This window comes from Gouania willdenowi, chromosome 7 (genome assembly GCF_900634775.1).
Source record: "Gouania willdenowi chromosome 7, fGouWil2.1, whole genome shotgun sequence".
In the NCBI taxonomy this organism is placed as follows: domain Eukaryota; kingdom Metazoa; phylum Chordata; class Actinopteri; order Blenniiformes; family Gobiesocidae; genus Gouania; species Gouania willdenowi.
In genome coordinates this window covers 582097-604462 of record NC_041050.1, presented here as the reverse complement: position 1 = coordinate 604462, position 22366 = coordinate 582097, and the positions used below count along the sequence as shown (strand labels likewise).

Below are 22366 nucleotides of genomic sequence, written 5' to 3'. Positions count from 1 at the left end.
TATTCTATATAACTCTGGGGATGTATCGGCCTGCTGTACTAGAGTAATGTTCTGTTTAAGTAACTGTACTCATAGAAGTAGAATGTGGACAGTCCCACCTCTGCTGGTCATGTGACTGAGTTTTATAAGTGTTCATGTTAGATTGTGGTGATTCAGGTGCGTTGGTTGTTCCAAACGTTACACGACAAGTTGTGCATGAGAGAATATGGACATTTAACTTCATCCAATGATCCATGATGTCACACTACAGTCAGTCCTAAATGTAACATCACATCACCATGGTTACAGAACCTTAAAGCTGATCTTTTCCTTCTATTAGCCTCACTGCAGATGTTTAGTTCAGTGTAACAGGAATTTAAATGTGTATTTCAGTTTAGTGTTGGTCTGCAGTCTGACTTTGTCCTTCATTTAAAACGGATTGAATGTGTTCATCTGAGCCCATGGTGTAATAATCCCCATGATGTACCATCCAGATGTTTGCCTCTGCTCCTCTGATGTATATATGTAGGGCTGATCATCCCTCACATCAGTAAAGCGCCCCCTGCTGGTGTGTCTTCCTTATTTATCAGCCTATATATTACATAACTTGAACCCAGTGAACCCTAACATGCATTGTTGAGCTGCTGCCAAGTATTCAGACTATTTATAGCGGCACTGCTATTGTACAGCGGCTAATTTATTCTTTGAATGTTAACATGTTTAAGGATAGATCATTTTACATAGGTGTTAAAAAAACAAAGGGATTACTGTATATATAATTTACACAAACTAGCCTCTGGAAGAAGGGAGATTAAAACTTAAAATTAATCTTTGTGTTTCACGTATTACAGAGGGTTAAGACTAGGAAGGAACTCTATAGAGAGACCAGTTCACATGTTTGGTTAGCTTAGCATGTCGCGGTGTCGGCTGAGGAGGAGCAAAGGATAAAGGGGTGGGGCTATGTGACCAGGTCTACTTTTTGTTTAAAATTGTCCTGTGGGTCTGATGATGATCATATGAGACATTTTTAGGATGGTGAGTTATTCCTAATGTAGTAGATGTTTTAGTGATGGACTGTGGTCTGACCCAGGACAGGGAGGAACTGTGATGGGATCAGTGCTCTTTAAACAGATAATCACTGGGATGGATTTGTGTAAATTCTAGGGATGTCCCGACACAACTTTTCCACTTCTGATCTGATACCGATTGCAGCCTTGAGTATTGATCGATAACGATACGATACAATATCAGCACAAATCACACATACTTTTATGACATATTTTGTAGTGTGGAATGTTAGAAAAGGTTTGATCAAATGATGTCACTCAGAGAACAATAGGGATGAGAAAAACTGACCCATTTATTATTAACCAGTTGGTTACACACATTTTAACCTTCAACATAATATCTACAGTATTCTACAGTTGAATAAAATAAATAAAAAATAAATTATATCTGTTATGGTTTCAGACATTTTAGATGCAGTCCGATAAAATTCGATATTTGTTATCTGGCTGATATCTGACTGATATCAATATCGGATTGAGACACCCCTAGTAAATTCTGCTGTTTTCAGGAAAAATCATGCAGTTTATGATGTGAAAATTTTTTCCGTCTTTTCTTTGTCTTTGCAGAGCAAATCTCATTGTAAACTGTAAAACATTTATGATTCACTCACTGTTACATAATGTAAATTAAAATGACCTGACAGGGCTCCACATGAACCCTGATGCTGTTTACAAAGCAGGAGGAACCCGGTTGGGTGTATCGCCCTCATTTATCCTCTTATCTCACAGTTACTGCACACATATTCACACTCATCCTGCTTGTTTAATTTCCCTATCAGTGTTTTACTTCTTGGCAGAAATATAAAAATAATGAATCAACGGTTCTCTCCCAGTGTGCACTGCTCCACCTGGTGAGCTACGCTCCATAGACTCAGACGGACTGACTGTGGTTAATGGTTAATAATCCTGCTCTGAGGATGGCTTACCATCACTTTAAGGAAGTGATGGTAAGTCGTGCCACACTTTCCTAAACGACAAACGTAGCGTTAGTATTCAGAGTGTTAGTCACGTCTCCACTCATCAGAACGACAACCAGCAGTCACTGTAACAACAAACCAAGCTTTGGTGGAAGTTATACAATCTATAGTAGAAAACATGCTAAGTAATTTACATTAAGAGTTGGTGGAAAACACTGCAGGTGAGTTCCAATTTTTTTCACCCACATGTCAGATGTTTTCATGTCTATGAACAGAACAATTCTGATTTATAAAAAAAAAAAAAAAAAAAATACAACCCAGGCCTCTTTTATATGGATAAAAAATCATCACGTATCTGATAATCTGTAATGTAACTGCTGTATGAACGACCAGGTCACATTCTATCAGACCTTTACATCATCAAGAATATATTATGTCATAATTCTGCCTCCCAAAAGGAGAGGGTGGGGAGGGGGGGATGCAAGTAGAAAAGTAGACAGGAAGGAGACTGAATTCTTAAAATTAATACATACTAGTACAGTGCCCGTCGGAAGTATGCATTTATGTGGGAGCATAGTTAAAGTTGTCAATTATGGCCAAATGAGTATGTGTTGGATGTAAAAGAGGTGTACATACTCTGTTGTGTTATAAAGGGGTTTATTTGCCAGTGCAAATGTGGGTGAAATTTTCCTGGTTTAATTCTATGGTGTGCATGCAAGTAGACATGTTTGTTTGGTTTTACTCATTTTCATATTTTTTTGTTTGGTGTATTTTTCTGTAATGCATGTTTTTTGGAAGTCATCATTGTGTATTTTTTTTTTCTTTCAGTTGTCTTTTTGTGCGTTTTTTGTATAATTGTTTTTGGTTGCCGTTGTAGTGTAATTCTGGAGTTATTTTGTGTACTTTGTGTATAAATATTGTTTAGTTTTTTGTTTTATTTTACTCATTTAGAATATTTTTTATTATAAATAATACCTTATGTGTGGCGAGGGTGTGTGTATGTTTCCGTGAAATATTTGAGACGCTGATAACCAAACTCCATAGCCATTGTAGGACCAATCAGAAAAGTAACAAAACTGCTCAAAACAAAATGTAAAGCTCCAAAATACATGAGTGAATAAGTAAATTAAAGTATTACTGTATCTACAATTCAGCTGTTTTAAAAACAAAAATCATTGTTTACCTTCAAACCGAGTGGTCAGAGTTTAACTTCCATACACGGCACCACAGAGAATCTACAGTTTATCAGATGAAGTATTGAACGGGTTGAGGTCAATACTGACTATAGTGAAACGGTGCATTAGTGAACAATTACACAGACAGTTATATGGTTTATACAATTGGAAACTTGTCTGTAAAAGACTCATCAGTGGCTGATGGTTTCAATGATCTATTCAGAGAGCTCTATGTTTGAGATGCTAATGATAGCATCATACAGGAGGAAGTGGAGTCTGGTACAGAGATGGAGACGGAAGAGGAAGTGGAGTCTGTGACCCACGATTTAAAGGACATTTGGGTCACGGGAATAATTTTAAATAACCATGAAATATTAACTTGAATATATATACATGTGTGAGAGCGTTCTATATATATATATATATATATATATATATATATATATAAAATATGATTTTTCCTATATCCCAATGGTGCACTTCTACAAAAGAATATATTTCAGGTGAAATTCCATCAAAAGGTTGTAGTTACTGTGAATATATGATTTACAAATCTTGTTCATAACCTAAAGTCATTGTTTATATTAAAAGATGCAATTTACATTACTACCACATTCTGTATGATTCTATGAGGCAGAGTTATGGAAATGATGGACACATGAATATACTTATTACACTCACTGTCTCTCCTATAAACTCAGTTGATGTGAATAACATCACTATTCCTACAATGACTCTTTCATCTTCAAGTGGACGTCATGGGGTAATAAAAGCACAGAGAACTTCCACTCAGCCCTTAAGAGGGCAAACCATGAGGAATACCTATTGAGTTTTTAGTTTAGTTGATGAAAGATACTAAAATGTATCTTATACATGAAAATGTTTATTGTAGTAAAACAGGGACTACAAGATCTTTAAAAAATAACTTATAACTGCTGTTACAATACCAAGCTTTGTGTCCTTTGATCAATATGATTGGAGCCTGGATATAACATCCATGGTAAAACAGTGTTTTAAAAATAAAACAGGATGTAATGCCTTTTTCATTCAATACCTGTAGATGAACAGTTTTGGGAACGGGACAAATCATCATCCAGATACATATGACCAGGGAAAATACCTAGAGTAAGAACAAAGCTCTGCAGCTTCCATCATAACCTGGGTCTTCAGCCATGACAAATGTTTTAAGAACAGTCATTTATGTAACAAAAGGAAATTAATTGAATATTAACAAGGTGTGGAGTGTGTATATCAGTGGGATCAGTAATGTAAGGTGTGTGGAGGTGGGTGGTGATGGACACTTTACAATGTTTTATGATGAAAATACTTTTATTTCCTTTTCAATCATGTGAAGTACAAGACATTTGTAATATTTAATCCAGGATTGGACAACTGGCGGTCCGGGGGACACATGTGGTCCATGGTCTATTGTTGCGTAGCACAACAATAGACGGCCTGCGTTCTGCAGACTATCAGGAAGGTCTGAGTGATAGTGCGTGACCACTGGCTGCATGTGCCGCGGGTCCCGTTGGGGAAGATCCTGGACCTGGACAGGGAGAAGCAGTAGTGGCTCACTTTGAGCTGCTTGATGGCCCTGATGTCTGTGTGGATGTTGTGGAGATGTCCGGATGTGATTGACACCATCACTTCAAGTTCATGGAGTGTCTAAAATTGAAAGGAATCATGAAAGGATAAATCTAATGATATATTCTATACTTTGTCAAAAAATTCCATAATAAGACCAAAACCAATAGATTAATGATCCTACTAACAAGTATTAGTTGTGTAGCCAAAGCCTGACGTAGCATAAATATAGACACAAAGCATTTTCATATATTTTGGAGTTGCCCCTCTGTGACTCCTTTTTGGACTAACATTCACAGCATCCTGGAAACTGACTTTTGAACCAAATAAAATTATGAATAAAAATAAATAAATGCTCACCCACCATTTATTGGGAACACCCAACACGGAGCTGGCAGAAGTTAGAGCAGAAGCCAGGGTGTAAGTTCTCAGAATAGATCCCCTGCAACACCCATTTTTTCTATTTTCCTACATAGCCTGTCAGTCAACAATAATAACACTCTCAAAGACTTTTTATTTACAGTTATTACAGTAGTGTCAAAGATGCACAAAATCCTCTTGCTGTGGACCAATACAAACAACAGTACCTTTCCTGTTCGTCCATGTCAGCATTATCACATTTTCCGCTTCCTAAAAACAAATTCATACATATCAAACCACTAAACTATAACCTGTGCTGGAACATCTTGACAAAATACCAGAAGTTATTGACAACTCAATTATATTTTTAATAAAATTAAATTTTTGACACCATTTCAATGCAATAGCGCATCTCACCAAGCATCTAAAAATTAAAAAAAAGCCTTCACCTTTGAAACGAATTCCCAGGGTCTTGGCACCATCTGTGCTGCAATTGTGCTCTCCCTCTGCTTTACATATCTACAGTATACTCTAACACCTGTGCCACAGTCGCCCCAACATGAGGACAGATACAGACCACAGAGAGTGATGAGGAGGAGCTATTGAGCAAGAGATAAATCACAGTGGCTCAGTTATTTGATATGGTTTACCTTTTAACCACCTGATGGAGAGGGGGCGGGGCTGAGTGCTCTTTAAAGTGTGATTTACATATAGACATTGGGGCTGATTTTAATCCTGATTTTAATCTTTCTCGCCCAAGAATGGAACACTGACAATCTGCTCTGAAAAGGGGTGGGGCCAACTATTGTAAATCTTAAACTTTTTCGGTGAGTGCGTGTGATTAAACATGTAATGCTGCATTCAAGGCAACTCGGACCTCTGCATTTCTCATTTGAAAATTCCCATCTCAGAGTTCAGCAGCAGCACGTGGAAATATCTCCAACATGGCTGACTGCTAGAATAGAATTGTTTTTTCTTGAGTGGGAGCTCCGCCTTCAAGTGACGTTCAGTCACTTTTTTGAGTACGAGGTTGGAAAGTTTAGAGTTCTGAGTTGCTTGGAATGCAGCATTAGATCACGTGAGATTTCAATCGATGGGACAGTTTTTCTGTGTGTGTGTGTGTTAACAGAACACACACACACACACACACACACACACACCCACCCAGTGTTAATAAAAGCTGTTCTGACTGTTTATCTTCACGTGTGTCTTTAACAAATCAAACGTCTTTGCAGATTTAAAAATCATTGCTCCCCTGCCGTGATGCAGAGCTCACTCACACGTGCTGTCCCTCAGAGACACTCAGACTAAAGTGGGTCACGTGTTGATATTGTGCAGCTGCTGCTAATAAAAGCTCCAGTGTCTACGTGTGTGTGTGACTTTGACCCAGAATCCTCTTTGTGTCACACTTTAAGAACCAACATGTAGAGATGAGTTCTGCTCTATGTTCCATTCATACAGTCGTTCACATGTTTTATCTTAGAAAACAAACATTCCATAGACGTGAACAGACCTTAGTCCTTAGTTTCTACGGTTTGTGTCCATGTGTCTCAATGTGTTATTTTTTTCATGTGCAGGTTGTGCAGACGTTGGAGGACCACCACCAGGAAGTGCTGTCCCTCTACAGGGACTATGGGTTCGCTGGTCTGATCGCTCAGGACTCTGAGTTCGCGCTGTGCAACGTTCCTGCCTACTTCTCCTCACACGCTCTCAAACTGAGCTGGAACGGAAAGAACCTGACCACCCACCAGTACCTGCTGTCTGAGGCCGCTAGGCAGCTGGGCCTCAAGACACAGCACCTGCCCTGCTTTGCTGCTCTGCTGGGTGAGAAAGACTTGATCCCCATCCCATCGTTTCACACCAGCTGCTGAACTAAAGTGATATGATGAAGCTAAAAGTGATCAAACACAGATAGATGTGTGGGGCAGTATGATGAGCAGCTGGCGTTAGCTATAGAGGAAATGTGATATTCTCTAAAAACATGTCGGTCAGGGACAGTCGGTGTCTTATCACCACCTCCAGGAGAGTTACTCTGAACAACTTCATAGAGGTTTTAGATATCATGCAATACTCAACGAACAAGTTGTGCTGCAGTCTGCTCTGTCCCTTTAATGGGACCCTCTACTGTTTTTACAAGTTTAATCCATTGTATGTTATCTACAACTTATATATGATCGTTTACAAAAAGTCCTGTCTCTGCTGTATGTTTTACTTAAACAAAATCTTCCTGTGGGCTGGACTAGATGGTCTGACAGGCTGAACTTGGACAGTGGGCCTTGAGGTTGACACATGATTTAGAGCAACCAAAAGCAGCACAAGTTGTCAATTTCACTGAAAAAAACTAAATGATCTAAAAAGCATTAAATAATCTAAAAAGCTGTTAAATGCTTCACTCTAATAGAAAACAATAGGATGTTTACAGGCAGTGGGGCCGTGTGACATAATTCACGTGATTTCAAGATGGCTCTAAAACTGTAAAGTAGTCCTGTTTTTAAAAGACACTTTATGTATTTAGTTAGACATATATCTACTAATAAGGACATTTAGAAGATTTTAGGACAGATTTATAAAAAAAACACTGCCAAAGATCCTGTATTCATATAAGATGGACTAGTGCTGGCTAGTATTCATACTGCTATGAATTTATGTCTTTGTATTGTATCTTCATCGACCCAAAACGACTAGTGACAGATGTAAGGACTTTCACACTTGTTTAGAGACTTCTACAGATGATATATAAGCCACGCCCCCTCTCACAGGCAGCTCAGTACAATATTCAGACCTTATGAAATGGATGATGGTGGTTTGCTGCCTCTAAATCAGTAGAAAATGGCTTCATACTCGGTCGTGTTTACAGAAAATGTTGTTTTAATATCTGGAAACTTGTATACAAATATAATATGGTAAAAAAAATAGTGATATGAATTTTTTGTTTTATTAAAAGTCAGTGAATGATCCTGATGATGTAGCTGAGGGTTGGAGGGACTCGGGGATAGGTGAGGACAGTAGTGGCAGAAAGTGTTGATTAGATCAAACTAACTGTGCTTACTTTGTGTTTCTGATGTTTTCTAATGTTACGTTTGCTCCACTTTATGCAGGAAACCATATTCTGCCTGATGAGGACCTGGCTGCCTTCCACTGGAGTCTGCTGGGACCAGAACACCCACTCGCTTCTCTCAAGGTACCAGTGCCTTTTTATTCATGTGGTGATGAACCGCTGAGGGCTGCAGTGTGTTCATGATTAAACTGTCTTTAACTGTGCTTTTATAAAATGCTTTTATTTTGAAATATTACAACTCAACGCTGAATTATTTGCTAAATTTCTAGTGATACACACTGTTCTGTACATGTTGGTATTTACTCTGTAACACACACGTATACTGTTGATTATTTTACTGTAACTGACCCATAGGTGCTCAAGTTCTTCGGGTTGTTCTGAACCTTTAATGTACGATGACATTAGTATTAAATCTGGTCTAATATTGCATTAAAAATAGTCTCAACACATTGGGATAGAAATCACTTTCTGAAACAGGAAGGGGAATATAACTTTGTCTTCATCCAACCACCTGTTTAATGTGAAGCTATGGTGAAGTGTGTGATATTCTCTGGGTCAGAGGTGTCTGTAAAGTGTGTGTGTTCGTCTGTCTCAGGTGCGAGCTCATCAGCTGGTGCTGCCTCCCTGTGAGGTGGTGATCAAAGCCGTCTCTGAGTACGTCTCCTCCATCAAAGACCTGGGAAACCTGGACGCCATCGCCAGAGACGTCTTCAAACAGTCACAGGTGAATAATCCAGTCCACACCAGTATAGATATCTACCACAATGAGTGACAGGGAAGTCCCGCCCCCGTCAGTGTAGCTCGTGTTGTAGAGTATTGACTACTTTGCTAAATAGAATAACAAGCACATTCTGACGCTGTATGTGTCATGGTAGCGGTCGGTCATCAGTTTCAGCACAACACCAGTAAACCTCCTTCACAGCAAACATTTCCCCTTAAATGTAAAATATAGTCTTTAGTGTTATTAATAGAGCTGTACAATGCCATGAATCTGACAATACGATTCACAAGCTGCATGTCACGATACAATAGAATAAACAATATGATGTACACCACAATATAAATAATTACAAATGTCTCGTTTACAAGTACAAAATGGTATAAAGTAAAATTTATTTCATTTTTTTTAAACTTGTGAAAGCAAGTAAAAAAGTAACTAACAGTAATTAAAAAACAAGCGGTGTGGCATTTTTCAGATTCTCATTCTGTTAAGTTCTTTTTTTTCTTCTTCAAAGTAACCACATACATATCAGCTAAAAGTCATTGAGGAGTGAGGTAGTTTAACAAGGTCTGATGGTGCGTTCACATGACACCTAATGGCCAGGAGTTTATGTGCTAAGATATGTTACTGCACTTAAATATTTTTTTTTCATTTAGAAACATTTTTTGGATCAATACGATAATCGTGCAGTGAAATATGATATATCACAAAATTGATCTTTTCTGACGCCCTTAGTTTAAGAAGTGACTTTTCAATGAATCTTCTCCCAGGCTGGTAAACAGCCCCCAACAATGCTCAGCACTGCACATGTGTAGGTGTGTTTATCTTCAGTGTGTAGCCCATATGACGTCTCTCTCATGTTCTTTGCTCTCCAGTCTCGTATGGAGGACAAGGTGGAACGCTTTAAGAAAGCTGTGGAGTATTTCTCTGCTGCCTCCAAGCCTCGCTCCCCCAACATGGGGCCTCCCTCCTTCCTCTGTGAGTTAAGCTCATCTCTGGCTTTATGCACATCTTTATTTTTTTGATTTTCTGTATTTGTGTCTTTCAGTACCTGGGTTTGGACCCTCTCTGTTTGGGGGACCACCTGGTCACATGGGACCGATGCAGCCTGGAAAGAACCAGGTAGGTTTCCTCAGTTTAACACTTTACTCTGCGTCAAAGAAGTGAAGAGGTTTACTCTGAGGACAGCATTAGTTCCCCTCCTTGGAATTTATAATGCTCTCCTTTTTTACTCTTAACGACTAAACCAGGGTTTTTCAACCTTTGGGTCACATCAAATGTCTTGTAATGAAATAGTTTTTAAAATACTATTAAACAATTAAAATTATATTTTTTAATTTCTAAAAAAGATTTATTTTTATTTTCAGCAGTGTCCTTAGAGCTGGGTTATTCAACCTTGGTGGGTTCGCCTGGAAATAAAATTCAAATGGGGTTGCCTGAAATGTCAAGTAATAAAAAAAAAATGAAATAATGAATTTTTTTTTTTTTATTTAAAAAAAGATTTATTATTTTTATCTATTTTGCACAATTAAAAATTACACGTATCACAGAAATAGATATACAGTGCAGGAAGAGGAAGAAGGCTCAAAAAGCTTAAATAATTATTTTTTCTTTTCAAATTAAAACACCACACACAATCTCAAACAGACTGTATTTGTCTATTTTCTCAAATATAAATTGAGTTAAAAAAAAGCAGTAAAAAATATCTGAGCTGGTACATATTATCACTTTGTGCATTGATACTGGCTTCTTTGTGTTAGTAACACAGTAATAAATAATAAAAATAAAAATTATTTTAGAGAAAAAAGATGTCCGGGGTCTACAGAAATGTTTTGTAATCGGTGAGAAATAGTGTGTGTGCGTGCGTGTTAAATGAAGGGTGCGATCTGATGTCCACGGTGGTTAAAACCACTAAACGGGTTCTAATGTGTCCCTTTGTTCTTCTCCTGTGTGCTTTGGACCAGGAAGATGCTGAACTTTGGTCACATTTTGAGTTGGTGTTAAGATGCTCAGTGATCTTGTGACCATGACAACAGAAGTTGTAATGAGTAAAGATGAATACATAGCTGTGGTCTGAGGTGTTTTTATTGTGACAGCAGTAAAGCTTTGTGACTTGTCACCAGTAATAATGATCACCAGTTGAGGTGATACACCGACAGGTATGAGTGTTTTAATCCCGTCAGTTAAAACTTTCATCACGTTGTTCTTCTTAACTCTTCTCTTCCTGTTCTCACCTCTCATCCAATCAGTTCCTCCCCCCAGTTCCAGGACTGAAACCACCCTATCAGAATGCTCCGTTTGGGCCCCCCGGCTCCGGCCCGATGTTTCCTCCTCAGCAGCCACCACCTCACGACTGCAATGACTCTCTGGCCGGAAAAATGAGCTTCACTGATTGGTCTGCTCCGTACGACCCAACCCAGGGCGGGAGTCGGTTACCCAACCATAACAGCGGCACTCAATCCGGCCCCTCCCCCTCTCCGTCCTCATCATCAGACGGAGACGAACCAAATGACAGCAACTCAAAGTAAGATCAAAAACTCAAAGTAACTCACATTATGGAGAGAAATCTGAGACAGAATCCACATCTCTGTTCTTTTAGAGGATGAACGGTGTGAGGTTGACGGACACTAATGCATTCTGGGAGTGAGAAAGAGTCACTAGTTAGCATCATATGCTAATGAAGGGACGGGAAAATTAAATCCCGGCTTGCAATTGGCATTAGAAAGTATTCCAACGAATCAGAGAGCTGGATTTGGTTCTAATCCTACTTCACTTGAAAATGTCTGTGGTAGTTCAATCTGGCTGTTTTTAGTTTACTAGTAGTACTAGTAAAGCATAGAGATTCATTAGTAGAAGTATGGATGTGTAGAACCAAATCGAGCTCTCCGATTGGTTAGAATACTTAAGAAAGCCAATGGCAAGCCTGAATGTACTTTCCCCGCCCCCTCATTAGCATATGATGCTAACTAGTGACACCTTTACTTCACTAGTAAAATATACTCGCTCATTAGTAAACCTAAACTGATCACAAGTAGAGATTGATAATGGTCAATATCACTGATATCGAGAGCTGGGCGATATATCAAGATTCAAGATATATTGAGTTTATTTTGGGGATATAAAAAAATTACAATATCGCCTGTATTGATATACATATTTTTTATAGCTTATTTTATTTTAAAATACTTGTTTTAGGAGTCACAGCTTTCACTACTTCTCTGAACAGCGTAAAAAGCACAGTTTGATTGTTTTCTGAATGTGTCTTAACCTGGATCTTCATCTAAACAAGCCACACTACAGAACTCACTCTCACATGCTGTCCCTTAGAGGAGAAAAAGAGAAGTGTCAAATGTTGTGCAGTTTTTTGTTAATAAATGTGTCTGTGTGGCATTTTGGGTAATCAGATTGAATCCAGAATTGTCTTTTTGGTCAGAATGAATTTGAAATGATGGAGGTTTATATCGTGTATATATCGCTATATTGAGAGATGTAGGGCTGTAGACAACCAAGGAAATGGTTGGTCGACCATGGTACACCGTGGCTATGGCACACATAGCGATGAGTCGACCAAAAAAGAAAGGTAGAATGAATGATCAGGTGCAGAGGAGGACGAGGAGATAGAAAATTAGATGCAGTAAATATTTAGTTTTGGTGTTTTGTGGTGCTGATTTGCTTTTAAACACAGACCATTTATGATATGAACCTTATTCAAGTTTTGACCAGAACCCGACAAAGCAAAAGTGGAACCTACAGATTTTTTTCCTCATACAAATGACATATTTACATTTGTTTTAGTGGTAAATCTGCTTTTATTAATAAACAATGTCAACATCAGATCAGCACACGGAGAAACAAACACACATCAAAAACACAGCTGTACAGTGTGCCCCGCGGGGCCAGAGACAGCAGTGGATCTATTTACATATACCACGTATGAAATATAAGGATAATCCATGTTATTGTGCAGAAAAAGGATTGATTTAACAATGGATGCTGGTGCTTCAAGCCTGTCTTAATTTGTTCCCTCTATGATCTGATCTGATCTGAGTACAGTCTATGACAGCTGAAGCAAAACTTTTTTTTTTTGCAGCCTGTGCTCATGAGCTAACCTCTATCTACAACATATGAAGTATAAACATTGTGATAAAGAAACCTAATTTAGTCTGCTAAAATATTCAGAATGTTTAAAGAGGCATGTTATAGACCTTTAAATTATATTTTAACATTCTGATGTGTTTGTTTTATTTACCTGTGGGTGGATGTGCCGTAGCAGCTTTAGCATAGCTTTAGCATAGCTAGCTTGTTGTGAGAGGACAAGCTGCCGTTTCTGAGCCCTCTCAAAGTCAGACTCCTTCTACGGTGGTGACATAAAATTATTCCAGGGAAAGAAAGATGGAACAGCTCCACTTTCTAGGCGTCTGATGGTGGATCCACTGACTAAATCCTCCTGAGTGAAGTGCTGATGTAGTGTAGAATATAGATTCTGAGCCCTCATTCCTCCTAACTGCTTAGATCCACTGCCTCCTTTGGTCTAGGTCCGTCAGAAAAGCGTGGTTAGATGGGTACGGCTGTTCTCTTGCTCCACAAGAGCAACCACACCGAGAATGAGCATTTTTGTCACTGTCTAATGCTAAAGCTATAGCCACAGGAAGTTATTACACACCACTTACAGTTAAAAATGTGGAAGTGTGAAAAAGGTCTTTTAGTCGACAAAACGACCAAAGTTGGAGCCCTAGAGATGACTTTTGGTCTAAATCACCCAGCACTACGGATATCACATTTATGCTCAAATGATTTCCATAAATTACATGACAAAGCTATTAATATAAGAATGTTGTATTGACAGACATCCCTCCTTTAATTTTCTGTCACATTCTCTCGTGTGTGTTCGTGTCACTGAGGTGTTACTCACACCAGTCCACACTGTTCCTCCCACAGGAATCAACAGGTGTTAAACACATTGTTTAGATGAATCATTGGTAGGGTCAGCACAGTGTTAGATTTACAGTAAACACACAACGTCCTCCTACAGCTCTGATGTCTTGATGCAGTAAAAACATGCTCAATAAAAGCCTTCATTGGTTTTTAGATCTGATCTCTCTCTGTTTTCAGCCATTTGACAGACAAGCCCTCTCAGTGGGAGGAGCCCGCAGGAAGAGCGGGCTCCGGTTCTGCAGACAGTTCCCACGGCAACGGGAGCGGGTCAAACATTCCATCACTGTTGTCCATGGCAACGCGGAGTCACATGGACATAACCACGCCCCCCCTGCCTCAGGTGAACACTTCCCCGTCCACGGATCAAGGCACAAAGCCGTGTTCCTTTTCGTGTTCTCTCCAAGTTTCTCTCTGTGTTCCTCACCTGCTGCTCTCTGGTTCCAGGTCAGCGCTGAGGTTCTCCGTGTAGCTGAGCACAGACACAGAAGAGGACTGATGTACCCACAGATCTACCACATATTGACCAAGGTATGCTTGGACAGTCATGGTTCTGATTGGCTGCTCAGGTCTGGTCCTGGAGAGCTCCTGTCCTGCATATCGTAGATGGTTGATATCATGCAACTTTACAGAAAACCTGATAAAAAGCTAGCCTCTACAATCCCAGGGAGCATCTAAACCTACAGGGGGCTCTACAAGGACCTGGACCGATACACTAAACCAGAATTATGTATTAAAACTTATTGTAGAGCTTCTATATTCAGCCTGTGCAGCTATTACAGTCTTTACGGTAGCGTTCTAGCAACAAGGATAAATGCTCTGATTTAGAACATGCAGGACAGGAGCTCTCCAGGACCAGACTTTGACACCCTGTGCTACAGTGTTCTCAGATATACAGTAATAATAATATTCATAATACTGCTGTGGGTCCAGTCAGTGGTTGGTTCCTGTTTCTCACCCTCTGGTCTGGTGTCCTGGTGTGTCCCTCAGGGAGAGATGAAGATGCCTGTGTGTATAGAGGATGAGTGTAACTCTGAGCTGCCTCCTGCATCGCTGCTGTTCCGCGCTGCTCGTCAGTACGCTTACGGAGTCCTCTTCAGCCTGGCTGAGATGCACCGTCGACTGGAACGGCTCGCTCTGCGTAAGAGGGCTCCCCTGGAAGGTACCACTACTATTATTATTATCCTCCCCACAAAGTGGATGGGGGATATAGGTTTGGGCTCCGTCCGTCCGAGTTAAAGGGGACAGTTTTTCTCAGAAAATGTATAAAATAACCAAATTCGGTGTGTGGCTTCAGGGTGTCAATACCCTGATTGAGTTTGAAAATGAGAAGCTCGAAAATATTTTTTCTGAAGTTATTGCCTTTATTCCGTTTTTCATTTTTGATGGGGAATGTTGAGAACTGTCTTTGTTGTTATTGTTATTATTATTATTATTATTATTACAACAGAGACTCATCTCCAGTTCATTTCATAGAACATTTTATGTCTGTGCTGCTCCGTCATTACAACCCACTACAAGCACACGAGCAGAACCTGATCAGGCATTTTATAGACAAAGAAATTACGCTTTTCATGCTCGTCATGACTCGTGTTTTCTCATTGAACTAAACGTTATTTACCAAAGGCTTATTTTCAAAAGATGAGGAAATCTGACTTCTTTTTTACTGTCATACATGTGACTCTGCTCATGAAACAGCCTGTGTTTGTGTAAACATAACGTTATTATAAATGAGGACAACACAAGTATTTAACAATAGAACAAATCACATTTAAGGTAAAAAAACAAAACAAAACAAACGCAACAAAAGAAAAAGGCCTGTTTGAGTTTAAGTGCAACAAATGCAAAAATACTGTTAAAGAAACCAAATGGCTGTAACCTACTATATATATATATATATATATAGATTCAGATAACCTACAGTGTATCTGTTTCTATTGGGGAATAACAATGACCACATTATCAACATTTGTCTGCATTTAGAATAACATCCTGAGCCGCCATTTTGTTTGTTTATGGTTTGTGGTTTCATTTTATGGCATTTTTGTTCTGTTTTTTTTTTTTAATTTGTGTATTTTATTTTTTTGTAGTGTTTTTGGAGTTACTTTGTGCACTTTGTGTTGTCCTTCTAAAAGTTATAATATTTTGAACTTCTTGCATCACACATTCCCCCCCCCCTGTGGGTTATTCTCAGTCCTGAGTCTAAGCTCCTTCCTGTTCCTGTTCCAGTTCCTCCAGTGATCGTTAAAGAGTGGAGCAGTGGGAAGGCCAAGTCTGCGCTGACCCCCGAGCTGGTTCCCGCCTTATGTTTCCGTGAGTGGACATGCCCCAACCTGCGGCGCCTGTGGCTGGGTCGGTCCAGCGAGGACCGCTCCAGGAGGACCAGAGCTTTCTTGGCGTGTCTGCGCTCCGACTGCCCTGCTCTGCTCAACCCAGCACAGGTTCCTCAGCATCTGCTGCTCATGTGCTGTGTGCTCAGGTACCGTGAGAAACTCACTGCTGTTTTTTATTGACCGGATCTGATTAAATAGCAATAATGTTTTTTTATTTTCTAAGAACACAATAGAACAATAAATAAAAGAACAATAATTTAATTTTAAATTAGCTGCCTGTGACAAACGTTTAGCATATTTTACATCATAATTTATAGCTTCAAATGCATCGTACGCAGCCTATTAGTGATGCATGAAAAATGATTTGTTTTAAACCTGGCCAATACACAATAATTATAAATAAGATATGTTAATAAAAGCCAAAGATAAAAGCACTTCATGTATGTTTTACATTTTTCAAGTTAACACAACACAGTTAAGAAATTAAATAAATTTAGGGAAAAATGTCACAATTTTCCAGTTGTAGAGTATAAATGTAAAACGGAGAAATAAAAAAATAAAGACAAATGCTGAAGAGTGACTTTACGAAAAATTTAAAGTCAAATTAGGACGTTCATGAGTGAAACTGAGAAATAGACAAACCTTTTGTGCAATGGTAAAGTACGCAGACAAAGTATATATTTAAAGAATAAATTAGATGAAAATAAAAATACAAAGTAAATGAAACTTACACAAGAATAAAAAAAGTCAGTAAAAGATAAATAAATGATAGTTTTTCTAAGCTTTTGAGTTATTGATTTCATTTAGAATAATCTCAATTTCCAACATTTGTGGTAAAACCACTAATAGTTTTATTTCGACACAGAAAAACTGATTTTTTTTGTAGCTCCGCCTCTAAAACAATGACGTGTTGTGTGCTGTCAGGTATATGATGCAGTGGCCTGGCGGTCGGATCCTGCAGAGACATGAGCTTGATGCATTCCTGGCCCAGGCCGTGTCCAGTCAACTCTACGAACCCGACCAGCTCCAGGAGCTGAAGGTGAGAGGGGGAGGAGTCAGTCATTACAACCAATCAGCTTCCACTTCTCTAGCTGATCTCATTAAAATCAGAAAGTTTATCTGTAATGTATTTTCCATAGAATGTGATGTCTACATTATTTATTGTTTTGAGTTCCGTCGTTGCTTTTTTTGACAGTTTGTGCTGCGATCGTTTCATATTTCTACCAGAAGTCTTTCTCTTTAGAACAAACTACAAACAAACAAGATTTTAATAACAGCCTCCAATTTTCCTTTGATTGTGGAAAACAAATGAAAAATAAGAAATTTACTTCCTGAAATGGAAGTGGCAATTCAGTTATTGTTTTTTTTTTTTTAAATTTGAGTGTAAATTCCAATAAAACACTGAATATATCCTTACTTGTATGTTTTGGGATTAGTCACACATCTACACACTATTTGTGTTGTAAATGGCTGGTCACTAAATCTGATGTAACATGAGGTGTTATAACACTTTACCATCTGAAATGGAAATATGGGTTTGGGAACCATATCACACATTTAAAGCCTACATGTTACGGTTCGATTAGTGATCGTGTTATCCTGTGACTGAAAATGATTGCAGAGCTTCATTGGATTATTATATCCTGCCACAAAGTGTGAAGGGAATATAGGTTTGAGCTCCGTGCGTCTGAGTTAAAGGGAACGGCTTTTCTACAACTGTTTAAGATACAATAACCAAATTGGATGTGTGGCTTCAGGGTATCAATACCTTGATGGAGTTCCAAAATGAGAAGCGCGCAATTACTTTTTTCGGCGTTATTGTCCTTGTCCCGTTTTTTTTTAACTCTGTTTGAGGTAACTTCAAATGGGGACAGCTTTTCTTAGAAACCATTTAATTTGATATTCTGATGTGATAATATTTTTGGCACGGGTTCAGTTCCAGAGTATTGAAAATGATGGCTCAGTCGAAGAAAAAATATATTTCACTGCTTTTATTTCAAGCTCCACACTTCAGACAGTGCTACAGTGACAAGTATTTACAGTGCCGACAGGGAAAAAAAGGTGCAGGAAAACTGAGTATTTACAATATTTACTGCAGCACTTACAGCCAGGACCAGCATCCCAGCCAGCTCTGCTTTTAGAAGGAAAATCACTGCATATATATATACACTGTAGCTCCTCTCCTGGTTAAATCAAATACAGTAAAAAGCAGAGGTTCTTAAAGAAACTCCAAAACACTAAAGAAAATAATAACAATGCTAACATAAAATAACAAACATAGCAGAAACAAAACTATTTTCATACCTCTTAAAATGTCTAAACATTAGTCCGACAGCAACATCACAGTAATATAACATGCTCTGTTAAAAGCATATTACTGCAGCGCTTTTCTCTCTATGTGCACACACCATTCTAGCAGCAGCAGCAACAACACAGTATCACATAAGCACCCAAATGGAGGCTGCTGCGCACACACAAACAACACATGCACTACAGAGTTCTAGTGTAACAATTACAAATCATACATAATGTAAATAAAGCGGCAGTAATGACCTTTCAAGCAGAAAAGTCACCAATTCTATCTTCTACTCCTTCAGACCATACACTGTAAAAAAGACAGCGCTCTAGCTCTGGGAAAGGGGCGGGGCCTGTGAGCAACAGCTGTCAGACAGCCCATCAAACACAATCCTGGCTCTGATTGGTTCTTTTTGCTCGGTCGTGGTGCATTCTGGCAATCTGCCAAAGGCTGCAGGAGCAGTGAGGGGATGGGGGGGGTCACAATGAGTCTGTTTTTTTCACACAAACTACTAGTTTGATGTAAAGCTGTCCTTACATAGTGACAGCTTTAGCAAATATGACAAAAAGTCACTTTTCTGAGAGTTGCAGACTGCACCTGTAACACCTGGAAAATAGATCAGTCCACATCACATAGGTTATATGCACACCACTATCCTCTATACAAGGGGCTTTTCGGAAATGGTTCAGTTTAGCCCCCACGCCCACACCCGGAAGAATTACGCAGAAGAGCAGCAGGTGAGGTAAGTAAGTATTGAGTGTGCCCGTTAACTGCCCTACTAACGCCCTAATAAAGCCAGGAAACACAGAGGAAAGGCAAAGTCTTTCAGCACAAGCTTTACAAACACTGCTGCACTCAACACCCACAGCGCGGAGCGAGAGAGAGAAAAGTGACAAGGCGCTTACAGCTGCTCCGTCACAATTTACTTATGTATACATCTAAGTTAGATTTAGGACATTTAGGAAAAGGTTGTGAGTTATAATGACATCTACGGATGTAACGATTCACTCAACTCCCGATACGATTCGATTCTCTCATCATTTATTTTACAAAATGGGACTGTAGACATATGACTGAAAAATATTCCTTTATTTTTTTTGGGGAAAAAACTTGACAATACTGTATTTTTATTTTAGTTTTCATTGTCAAAAGAATCCCTTGATTAACTTTTCAAAACAATGCAATTTAACTAAAAATAAATCTTGAATGAAATAAATAAAGGAATAATACAAATTCTGGTTCCATAGTAAACAATGCGAAACTACATAATAGTTCTTTTTCTTTTTAAAAGTACAACTGAAAATGTATTTTGTGCCTTAACAATTGGACTTTGCACTGATTTACGTCAGATACTTGTTTGGACCAGCAGAGGGCACTGGTAACCCAGTGGTCGGTTGGCATGCAGAAATTCTTGCAGTGAAGAAGAGATGCTATGCTAGCAGACAGAGCTAATAGAAAAATGTGACTTTTACAGATATTCACATAACATTACAGATATTCTTTCAGTGCTAAAGGGGTAAGGAATCATTTATTAACATGTTAAAGTGTAGAAGGCGGCCAGAAAGAAAGTAGTAGCAGATTCCGCCCGCCGGTACACTGCTGGACAAGCGAAGGGCTAAAATATATTTTAAAAAAGTACTGCGATTCAATTTTCAAAGTATCGATGTCAATCGTGATACCTATGAATCGATTTTTAACTGGCTTACGATTAATCGTTACATCCCTAATGACAACAATCCTGGCGGGGGATGTTGATGTCTGTGTTTTTGTTATAACTATTCAAATGCAAGAACACATTCTAAATAGTAGAAATATTTTCCAATATCGTATCATTAATGTTCAATTTTTCTGTTGCTTTTCACACATCTGAACAACGACAATTTATGGCTTGTTACGCAGCAGAAGTGGAAAATGTTAAATTAAAGATTTTGGACTAACTGAGCATCTTTTGGGACTTTTATTACTGATATTAGCAGGATTTATTTCATAGAACAAGATGTTAAACACATTAGTGTCACATTTTTCCTTAAAGTCTGTGTTGTTAGAGAATTATCTGCTGTCATTGTTCCACAGTAAAGACGTTCATCTTATCATCACACTCCAAATATTCTCATTATGTCAAACTTTTCTGCTTACATTTCCTCTCCTCTTCCTCCTCCTCCTCTTCTTCCTCAGGTGGAGAAGGTGGATGCCCGTGGCGTCCAGCTGGCGTCTCTCTTCATGGCCGGTGTGGACACAGCACTATTCATCAATGACGTGTGTGGTCAGCCGTTGCCATGGGAACACTGCTGCCCCTGGGGCTTTTTCGATGGGAAACTGTTCCAGAGCAAACTGTGTCGGTCCACCCGGGACCGCGCCGCCCTGCTGGACATGTGTGAAGGCCAGGTAGGATGAAGATAGATTTTCTACACATTCCAGTTGAAGCTCTGCAATTTCACCATTTTTCATTTTCATTTCCATCTAAAGTCCTCCAATCAGTGATTATTATTAACATAGAGGAGGGAGGGGCATGATCAATAAACCAACCTGAAGTCACCTCTGGGTGGAAAGTTGACATACCAAATTCTAGGGTTTCCAATTTTTTGTAATTGTGGAAAATGTAAATAACAGAATTCACTTCCTGAAACAGAAATGTTAATATTACTATTTTTGTTATTTTAAACAAAATCAAGTGTAAAATTGAAACATGACACAGAATATACCCTCATTTACATGTTTGGGGACAATATCACTCATTCCAAATACATTTTCACAATAAAACTGGCAGTTATAACTGGTTAACAAGTGAAACAAAAAACAAGCCAAGTCTCACGGTACATGATCTTCTATGATGTCGCACTATTAATAACAAGATCCATTAACTTTATTAAACGTTTAATAGCCTGTAATGAAATGTGATTAGGAAACAAACGCAGCAGAAATGTGTAAACTCTGAAATCTTGAGTCATTTGTGTTAAATTAAGCACAAGAGATGAGGTGGGGATTTTTTGAAACTGTATTCTTTGCGTCCCAGTACCAAACAGTCCAGGGACCAGTGGTTGATGACCACGGCTTTACATGATAATTTAAAAAAAAAAAACACCTTTGTCAGCTCAAACACCGTACACAGTATAATGAGGTGTGTGTGTGTGTGTCTAGGAGGAGTTGGTGTCTAAGGTGGAGAAGATGCGTCAGGCGATCCTGGAGGGCATCAACCTGTCCCGCCCTCCCCCTCCTCCCCCTCCACTGCCCCCGCCTGCCTTCCTGCCCCCTGCCATGATGCCCCCCTTTTACCCCATGCCCCCCCTGTACCCGCCTCGCCCCATGGGTGGCATGCCCCCCCACCACCACCCTCACCACCCGGCCCAGCACCGACCCAGAGCCTTCCCAGGTCCGTCCTCACACACAACAGGTGCTAACTTATCACATGATGACAAGAAAACATGCTGACTACTCATTGTGCATGTGGATTAGACACACAAAGTATTCTTTATAGCAAGGGTCACCAACACGGAGCCCGTGGGCCCAAGTAACCCGCATGGACCACGTGAGGGCCCCTCAGGAGCTCTAGTCACCAATGAGCTCCTTCTAAAGTCTGATTTATTTAAAATACATGAGACACAGTTAGTACTTAGTAATGTTAAATACTGCTGATAAAGTTTAGTTAATGTTTATTTTCACTGAAACATTGGAACAAATGTTTTAAGTGTTGCAGATGTAATGTCAGTGGTATGTTATATATATAAATATATATATTTTTAAAAACACAAGGTGGATTTTCTATAAATAGTAATGAAACTGAAACAAATGCATAAATTAGGAGAAATAAAGTGTTTCATGTTGAAACCTTTTTAAGTTACTGCTATCCTTCCTTATTATCTTACCCTTTAATTAAAGTGAAACCGTGAACATTTAGTGTTTAATGAGTGATTTTCTAACTGGTGGCCTTTCAGTCTGTACAGTAA

General features: G+C 39.0%; 1 protein-coding gene across 2 annotated transcripts in view; it reads left to right on the top strand.

Moving 5' to 3' along the window:
- LOC114466828 (constitutive coactivator of PPAR-gamma-like protein 2) overlaps positions 1-22366 on the top strand; it is a 31374-nt gene that overhangs the window by 3491 nt on the left and 5517 nt on the right. The window contains exons 2-14 of one of the 2 annotated variants that reach the window (XM_028452619.1): positions 6660-6906; positions 8181-8263; positions 8736-8864; positions 9737-9839; positions 9910-9983; positions 11111-11385; positions 13974-14136; positions 14241-14324; positions 14784-14955; positions 16023-16272; positions 17051-17165; positions 20598-20807; positions 21561-21813. In XM_028452619.1, coding sequence (XP_028308420.1) covers positions 6660-6906; positions 8181-8263; positions 8736-8864; positions 9737-9839; positions 9910-9983; positions 11111-11385; positions 13974-14136; positions 14241-14324; positions 14784-14955; positions 16023-16272; positions 17051-17165; positions 20598-20807; positions 21561-21813 — 2158 coding nt within the window. The remainder of the gene's footprint in view (positions 1-6659; positions 6907-8180; positions 8264-8735; positions 8865-9736; positions 9840-9909; positions 9984-11110; positions 11386-13973; positions 14137-14240; positions 14325-14783; positions 14956-16022; positions 16273-17050; positions 17166-20597; positions 20808-21560; positions 21814-22366) is intronic. The other variant, XM_028452621.1, reaches the window with a different exon arrangement.